This window comes from Lotus japonicus, chromosome 2 (assembly GCF_012489685.1).
Source record: "Lotus japonicus ecotype B-129 chromosome 2, LjGifu_v1.2".
NCBI lineage: Eukaryota > Viridiplantae > Streptophyta > Magnoliopsida > Fabales > Fabaceae > Lotus > Lotus japonicus.
This window is the reverse complement of record NC_080042.1, coordinates 86,492,291-86,502,003: the sequence shown is the minus strand read 5'-3', so window position 1 is coordinate 86,502,003 and position 9,713 is coordinate 86,492,291. Positions and strand designations below refer to the sequence as shown.

Here is a 9,713-nt window from a genome sequence, read left to right as displayed (position 1 = left end):
GAGGAGAGTGAGATGAGAGTGAACCTTGGAATGTCACGTGTCTAATGCTTGTTGATAACGTTGTTCTTTTATATAGTATATAGATAACTTACAATCTTGAGATATGTGAGTAATAAACTTTTGAATGAATTTTCCATCTCTCTCTCTATATATATATATGTGTGTGTGTGTCGCGAGGATTTTTATTGGAACTTAATGGTTTTGACAGAGGTGTGAGGTTTGAGTCGAAGTCAGTGGAGGTTACATGCATTCATTGAGGTGGTGAAGGCAGCGCATGGTGGTGGCCGTGGCAGTCCTGGTGGTTGGGGGCTAGGCTTTTGGGTTGAGGCTTGCAATGTTTGGCTAAAGATGGCCGCGATGGCACAAAGGGTGCGGGCTGGTCGGAGGCGACAATAACTTTATAAGGGTTGGGTGAGCTTTTGTAAGTGATGATGAGTTTAAAGTGAGAATTGGGTTAAAGTTTGGGGGATCAACAAATTTTAACAAGTTACAACGGATAGTATAATAATACCACTTCATCAAATAGTCAATACACAATTAAGACCGTTTATCACAATTCAACAGTGTTTAGGATGTCTTGCACCGATGTAAACCTAAGTGACTTGTTCTATCTTTTCTTCTTTATATCTCACTTATTTTTCTATGATATAACTTATCATATCAGATATTCTTTCTTTTATTCATATCTCTGTTAGTGTAGTTTGAATTGAAGTATGGACAAACTTTTCTTCTTTTAAAACATCAAATAAGTTAAATTCAAAAAAAAAAAAACATCAAATAAGTTTGTTTTAAAACATGAAAAAAGTTTGTTGGGAGTTGATGGATAACTGACGTGTTAGATCTCAAGAATATTCACACGCCCAACTCATATCAGTTCACAGTACTGTCACACACAAACACACTCTCTTCTTATAAAAAACACATTGCTCTTGAATTTTCAATCCACCAAAATTTCTCAGCCCCCTTTTCTGTTCCCATATCCCTCTCACCCTTCTGTTTCCCTCTCACACCACACTCTCATGGAGTTCCTCTCATTAATCTACACCATTCCAGCTTTCTACATCTTTTGCCTGATCTGGAGGTTGTTCAATCAGAGAAGGAACCAAGAATGCTACATACTAGACTACCAATGTTACAAGCCAACCGATGACAGAATGCTGGGAACAGAGTTCTGTGGTAAAGTCATCAGAAGAACAGAGAATCTTGGTCTCAACGAGTACAAGTTCCTCCTCAAAGCCATCGTGAGCTCCGGCATAGGTGAACAAACCTACGCGCCAAGAAACGTTTTCGATGGCCGCGAAGCGAGTCCAACATTGGAAGATGGAATCTTAGAGATGGAGGAGTTTTTCAACGACAGCATAGCAAAGCTTCTTCAAAGAACATCAATTTCACCCTCTGAAATCGATGTTCTTGTAGTGAATATCTCCATGTTTGCGGCGGTTCCTTCTCTATCTTCTCGCATCATCAACCGCTACAAATTGAGGCACGACATCAAGGTTTACAATCTCACTGGCATGGGATGCAGTGCTAGCTTGATTTCTGTGGACATTGTGCAGAACATTTTCAAAACCCAGAAGAACAAGTTGGCTCTGTTGGTGACTTCAGAGTCTCTCAGTCCGAATTGGTATAATGGGAATGACAGATCAATGATCCTTGCAAATTGTCTCTTCCGCTCTGGTGGGTGTGCTATGATCTTGACAAACAAGAGATCCTTGAAGGAAAAAGCCATGTTGAAGTTGAAATGCTTGGTGAGGACCCATCATGGTGCAAGAGAAGAGTCTTTCAGTTGCTGCGTTCAGAAGGAAGATGAACAGGGGAGGCTTGGTTTTCATCTTGGGAAAACTCTCCCAAAAGCAGCAACAAGGGCTTTTGTCGATAATTTAAGAGTTATGGCACCGAAAATTCTCCCATCAAGGGAGTTGTTAAGGTTTCTTGTTATCTCCCTCATCAAGAAATTGAAGATCACCAGTTCCACTAAGTCTTCTAGTGGTGGAGCTACTAAATTTACTAAATCACCATTGAATTTCAAAACTGGGGTTGATCATTTTTGCATTCACACAGGAGGGAAAGCTGTGATTGATGGAATTGGAATGAGCTTGGATCTGACTGAGCATGATCTTGAGCCTGCAAGGATGACACTCCACCGTTTTGGTAACACTTCAGCTAGCAGCCTCTGGTATGTGCTTGGGTACATGGAGGCAAAAAAGAGGCTCAAGAGGGGTGATAGGATTTTCATGATTAGCTTTGGTGCAGGGTTCAAATGCAACAGCTGTTTGTGGGAGGTGATGAGGGATCTAGGGGATGCAAATGTTTGGGATGGTTGCATTGATGATTATCCACCAGAGTCACTGGCCAACCCTTTCATGGAGAAGTATGGTTGGATCAATGATGTTGAGGATGAAAACAGCATTGAACTCCCAGATTTTCTCAAGTGATTAAGGTTTTATCTAGCTCCAAAATCTTCTGTCTCTATTTAGGGTCTTATTTTCTGTCTCATCAATTAAATTATGTCATCTCACTTACTCATACCTACATGACACAATTTTATTGGTGAGACATGGAAGATGACACCAAATAAGAACATAAGATCTTCATCCGTTCACTCTGGCTTGGAACAAGGGGATCAAGATTTTCTCTCCTAAAATTGTGTCTTGATTTCATGTCTCACAAATAAAATCATATATGTCAGTTAATTGACATGTCAAGACTTTATTAGTGTGGCAGAATATGTGACACAATTTTGGGAGAAAAATATTTAAATATAGAGCAAGGGCTCCTCTAATTTTTTTAGATCTCTTGACAGGTAGCAAGGTTATTGTGCATTACATTTTTCTGTAAAATATACACTTACTATTATTGAGCCCTACAACAAGGGTTATTCACCCAATAAGGTGTGCTACTTCTAACATGAATGAAGATGGCCACACCGGTATAAGGGGGTATTATGGTTTCCTACTTTTAGTCAGGGCCGGGCCAAGGGCCAAGCGACCCAAGCAAGGGCTTTAGGCCTCAAAAAAAATAAATTTTACTAACTAAAAAAAGGCCTCATATTTTTATAAATAAGGCCTCAAATAAAAAGAAAATGCCCCATATTTTTGTAAATAAGACATGTTAAATAAAAAAAAATTAGATAAAGAGTCCTCACTTTAAAGTTCGCTTTAGGCCTCATTGTGTGTTGGGCCGGCCCTGCTTTTAGTTTGCATTATTTGTTTAAATTTGTTATATATTGAGTTTGTTTTTAGGCAAGATGAAACAGAAAAAGGAAAATGAAGTCCTGTAATAGTTTTGATTAATCATTAGTTCCTGTTTAGATTATTATGGTTTTTACTTGTACAATGCGCTCTTCCTTTCTTTATTTCATGTTTCCTTTTGTCACAATTATTAGTTAATTTCCACCAAGAGAATATACTTCATTTCTGGTTTTGATTTGAAGAATGAGTTTAAATATGGACAAGTAAAGCTTGTGTACACGATACAACATTTTCTATGGTAACACTGCTTTAAGAACCACTAAAAATTTGTTACCTAAAAATGCGTCAGAACTCAGTTCGTAACTACGGTAAAAAATGACTCATGTTAGACAACATGGTTTTTTTTTTTTACAATGCTAAATAATAGTTTCATATCTAATAACATTAAACAATTATTATGTGATAATTGTGGCATTTCTCACACAAATGTTACTACATTTTTACATTTTCTCACAGTGTTATCATAGAGTACGAAAAACTGTTACTAAAGCAAATAAATATGGCAGAACATGAGACCATTAAAACTGATGCATAAATTTTAGGAAATACTTTTCATGTTTTTATCTTGTTATGCATGATTTTAATTGTCATTGTTGGATAATTTGGATAATTTTTTGTACAATTAGTGTGACTTAATCATTATTATAGTTTTAAAAGTATTATTTTTGCATGAGGTAATCTCTTACGAGATTACGTTACGAGATTACCTCCCCTTTACGAGATTAGGTAATCTCTAGAGATTGAGAACCATGTAACTGTCTAATAATTACTCTTTTACTCTAGAATATAAGTAATGCCACACAACTTAAATGTTAACATAACTAAATGAGAAAGTAAAACAAATTGGAGGAAATCAACTACTCACCTTAAAGTTAACAGCCATTCTACTATGTCAGAACTTTAAACTACTTTCCCCCCTCTATCTGTCATAGTACAGTTACATTAGTATTTGGTATAATATATACCAGTGATATTAGCATTTGTGACGATTTTAAACTAACACAAATTATGCTTTTATATTTCTTTTTTAACTTTACACTTTATGTGAATCCAATTTAAAACTTCCACAAGTATGGATGTTGCGACACCAAAGTGGTTCACATCTCAGCGCTAAGATTGCTGATATAGTTAGGTTTACAAAATCCCTAAAACTAAAAGTAAATGCACTAAATAGACTATGCCCATATATATTTAGTTTGTGGGGTCCTTTTATATATTAATGGAGTTTTTTTCCTAAGGATGTGCAATATATACAAAAGGCTTCCGATACTACAATTTTGTACTTGAAGTTTTTATTCAAATACTCACAGACCATAATCTCCGAGCCATGCCCTCAGGTCTTAAATTTGTTTTAAATAAAGGACCACTCATTGGAGCTGTTAAAATCTCATTGTTGAGGGACAACTGTGAATGAGAAAGACCCACATTAGATGGAAATGTATGTGTTAAAGAGTACATAAGTGAAACAACTCATATATTGAAATATTGAATGTCTAAGATTTTGAGTGAAAATAAATGTGGTATCCAGTTAAGTTGTAATAATGTGTCTTAAGAGTGCAATAAAACCTTAGTAACATATATTAGTTATGAAAAGTTGGAAATGATGTATAATGCTCCTATGAAGTGACTCAGACCGAATTACATGCATGGTAAACAAGAACGGCCTCTCACTACAACCACGTAGTAAATGACAGAGAAGAAAAGAACAAAGTGAAATATCAGCAGAGTTAAACGTGTCACTTGAGTCCCACATGGTTCATGATTTGCCTTTATTCGTAAACACAATAAATATAAGGTTGAGAAACATTCATATCTGAAAAAAACAGGCTACAGACCACAGAACCGTGGGGCTAGTTCATAACTGGCCTTAGTAGATAGACCCGCATTAAATTTCTAACTGCAGCTCCCCATATTTTAATTACTCTTGATGTATCTCACAACTATACTCATAAAACTGTCAAAAAAAAAAAACTATACTCATAAAACTAATCTTATCAAGACTTTGAAATCACATTAAATAATTATACATCTCTCAACAAATAATTTTCTATGCATATTATTCATGGATCGAACCTTCAACGAGATATTTAAAAAGCTCAAATATGTTGAGTCGTGCGTGCTGGACATTCCCGGTCCTAATTTAATTACCGTTACCCTCTGAAGTTACCATTCCAGGAAGTTGGTCGTTTTACAATTAATTTTCAAACGGCAAGAGTTTTTCAAGTTTCTATAGTTAAGATATTTTTTTGAAAGGAAGCATACATATTAAGCAGAAAGAAGTGGCACATATGGCATTAGATCAGATTGAATATATGATCGGTCTTCTTTCTCAATCCAAACGGAGTTGGAAAAAGAAAAGAAGTCTTTTGCGAGAAAATTCGTAGCCTTATTACCATTTCTACGTATCGCTAAAATCAAAATAAGAAGAAAAATAGCACTAAAGTCTCTAAGAACGTACCCATCCAATGTAAGAAGATAATTGCATGTACATTTTGTTAGATTGCATATAGCTAAAAAAAGCAGGGGAAAGAAACTAATTAAACTATTAAAACCATAGGTAGTGTTGTGGTTTGATGAAATTAAAAACTCAATTGTATCCAAACGATTAAAAATGCCTGATCTCAATAGTTGCATGATTTAAATATCAACTTGAACTATTAAATCAGGAGTTGGATACATAATTTTTGCGGTCCTTCAGAAGAAAATAAAAACAAACCCCACTTTGCAAAGCAGAGGACAGCAATTAGCTAGAATGGCAACTTCCCTTTTAGCTTTTGTGGTCCATTTTTGAATGAAAAAATGCCTGATCTCAATAGTTCTATGATTTACATATCAACTTGAACTATTAAATCAGAAGTTGGATACATAATTTTTGTGGTCCTTCAGAAGAAAATAGAAACAAACCCATCTTTGCAAAGCAGAGGACAGCAATTAGCTAGAATGGCAACTTCCCTTTTAGCTTTTGTGGTCCATTTTTTTAATGAAAGCTGGGACGAGCCAAGCAAACGCTGCATTCTGATGCAGTAGTCAGAGGATCAGAGCAACATAATGAAAATGCTAATTAAGCACCAGAAAGCTAGGACTCAATGATGAATGAGACAAGTGTGTGCTTGGAAATCTGGTAGATTTTGTGTATGTGTGATTCTATGGAGATGCAAACGCAAATGTAATTTTATATATTTTATAGGTTAGTAGAAGTAAGAGTTTGTGTCAGGTATTTTTTTTTGTCAAATGATAAACTCAACAAGCAAGATTTTGTCATGTACAGCATGGATCAGATTGAGTTTAAGTGAAAGAGGAGGGTCAGCCACATTATTTTTTCAACTCACTCTCGTTAATTGATTGAAATTCATATGAGTTTTATAGTGTAAGCATGTTTATTTGTCACTTTTCACTAACACAAATGTAATTTCACAAATTCCAACACATAAACGGAGATATACAATTTTATAGCGTTGAGTTCAATCTGCATCGATGTTAAATTCAACAGAAATCCAAAATACTAGCTAATTCTCTCTTCATTCTTTAATAATTTTTTCGTCCCTAATTATAAGACAATTGAAAGACATACTTGATCTCCTTATATAAGATCTCTTACTAAGTTCTAGAAACATTCATTTTATTTTCCAAGTATACCCCTTATTTTTGTTATATTTTTATAATTCCAAAACTTTGACAAGATAAATAAAAAAGAGCAAAATAGTGGTGATAGATAATATATAGAAACATAAAGCAATTTATTTTTATAAGAAAAAAATCATTCTAAAATATTTAACGGAAGACTAAGAGCATCTCCAATGCTAGTTCTTATTTCTTAGTTCTTAACATTATTCATGTGAGCCCGTATTGGCACATGTGTTTAAGCAACTCTCCAGCAATTTTGCTCCAACCATGAGTTATTAGTTCTTAGTTCTTACCACTATTCATTTGGTCTCACCAACCACATTATTTATACTTTTTATTTTCATAAAATAATAAAACAAAACTCATAAAGTAATTTGAATGAGAGAGAAATAATTAATATTTTAAACTAAGAACTCAAAAAGCAAAACTCATTATATAAGAACTGAGTTTTTATTTTTAAGAACTAAGGAGTCCATGTCAGCAACTTCAATGGTAAATCAACTTCAATGGTAAAGTTCTTAGTTCTTAACTCTAAAATAAGAACTAAGAACCTTACATTGGAGATGCTCTAATAACAGAGTCATTTTCTCTCCTCCAACACACTAATATAAGAGTTAACATGTCACTTTTCAATGTTGCATTCATACACCATTTACAAGCTAAGCCACCTAGCAATCCCATAAACACATAACAAAAAGGAGGGAGTGGAAGTAGAAAGTAATAATGGAGACTTTGTTTTGGTGGTGTCACATGATGAGCTTTAAAAATAAAAGGCCAGAAAAAAGACAAGGGCAAAATAAAGAGAGCAACAAGAATAGTGTGATCAATTAATTCAGCAATTGAAGCCACCCAACACTACAGTTTGCATTTATGCATGTTTGCACATTATCAAATAATAAAGGACCACGTACCCGAGTTGGCCAAAACACAAAGGTGTGATGCTGCCACATTGGATCTGGTGAATTATAGGAACTAAATCAAATCAGAGTGGGTAGCCTCTCCATAAGTATCAGCTTGCATTATTAGCCGAATGTTTAGCTGTGTTTGAAGAAGTCCAATTTCCCAGGTCTTCTGATTCTTCTCACTTTTTTGGTATAGTATAGACATCCATCATACTACGCCTATTTCATTGAAGACAAGCAAGAAACATGAATAATGATTCATAGACATAGGAATAGTAGAAACACCCCAAACACTCATTTTTCCTGTGGATTTGGTCAAATAATACACTGAACTAACCACCTAAATACACATGACTAACCATAAAGCACATAACCGTGTAAACTCAGTTGAAATTCCTAAATTCAATTTTACACGGTTCTGTGCTTTATGGTTAGTCATGTGTATTTAGGTGGTTAGTTCAGTATATTATTTGGTCAAATCCCTAATTTAGGAATTTCAACTTTACACGGTTCTGTGCTTTATGGTTAGTCATGTGTATTTATGTGGTTAGTTCAGTGTATTATTTGGCCAAATCCCTAATTTAGGAATTTTAACTTTACACGGTTATGTGTTTTATGGTTAGTCATGTGTATTTAGGTGGTTAGTTCAGTGTATTATTTGGCCAAATCCGCAGGAAAAAGGGGTGTTTGAGGTGTTTCTACTATTCCTATGTCTATGAATCATGGTGACCCCTAATGTGGACCACTTTTAAAGTGGTCTAATTTTAGACCACTTTTTTTAATCTACTATAACAGGTCAACACATCTTTTTTTAAAGATATTTAATATATGACAAATTTTTAATGATATTTTTTCTTAAAAAATATAATGTGTTGACCTGCTATACCCAGTCAAAATAGGTGGTGTAAAATTACACCACCTAAAAATGGTGCATATTAGGTTCTCCCATGAATCATTATTCAAGAAACATTTCAAAAACATCAATAGTGCTGTACCGGTCAAACCCAAAATGACTTGTTTCAGTCAACCCAATTAAATGTCAATTAAATGTCATTTAGCTCTATTTTTTCCTTATTTTTTTTATTTGTATTTGGTTGAATTACCTCTTATACTTCATTTTAATATATTTGTTATGACTTATAAAAAAACATTAAGTCAAGTTTTTTAATATATTTTTAAGATGGAACAAACAAGACTTCATTTACTTGACGATACACATTAATTCTATGAAAAAAAAAGTAAAAGGGAAAAGAAATGAATGAAAACTATCTTAAAACTTTCACAATGGCTAAAATACACTTAACTAGATATTATACCCGTGCGTTGCACGGGTTTCTTTACAACATTTTTAACATTAAATAATAATGATTATAGTTTAAATTATTACATAAATATTAAAATATTTTTCAATAAATATTAATAGAGTTCAACATTTCAATCATTTCAAAAAAAAGACTTTTCAATAAATATTATTAGAGTTCTCTTTGTAAATAAATTAATATTACTCAAATTTAAAAGTTAATATTTAATAATCAGCATTGGATCATTTTAAAAATATAAGATATTTATTTATTTATTTATTTAATAATGTGAAATATAATACAGTCCATTTGAAAAAAAATAAGAAATAAGTTTTAAATGCCATCAAAAACGTTGTTTTACCATTTTTTGTACTTTTTACTCAGAAAGTCATTTTTTGGGAAGGGCAATCACAATTTTCCAAACAAATTTACACATATTAAAATTGAGAAAAATAAAGTAATATCATATTTTTCAACTATAATAAGATATAAATTAAATAGATTAAGTATTATGTACGTTGTAAATTTATATTTATTTAACTTTGGTCGTAATATATCTATTAACCTTGCTCAAAATTGTTTTTACTAATATATTATAAGATCATAAAACTATATTGAGATTTGTTCGTCAAATA

General features: G+C 33.3%; 1 protein-coding gene across 1 annotated transcript; it reads left to right on the top strand.

Moving 5' to 3' along the window:
* The first annotated feature begins 891 nt into the window (after positions 1 to 891).
* On the top strand, positions 892 to 2,515 carry LOC130740486 (3-ketoacyl-CoA synthase 12-like). The gene has a single exon (XM_057593121.1). It carries the CDS (start codon positions 1,020 to 1,022, stop codon positions 2,433 to 2,435), a length of 1,416 nt encoding a protein of 471 aa, XP_057449104.1. The 5' UTR covers positions 892 to 1,019; the 3' UTR covers positions 2,436 to 2,515.
* Positions 2,516 to 9,713: the final 7,198 nt, after the last annotated feature.

Coding starts and splice junctions, on each gene's coding strand:
- LOC130740486 (XM_057593121.1), top strand. CDS start 1,020: ATGGAGTTCCTCTCATTAATCTACACCATTCCAGCTTTCTACATCTTT.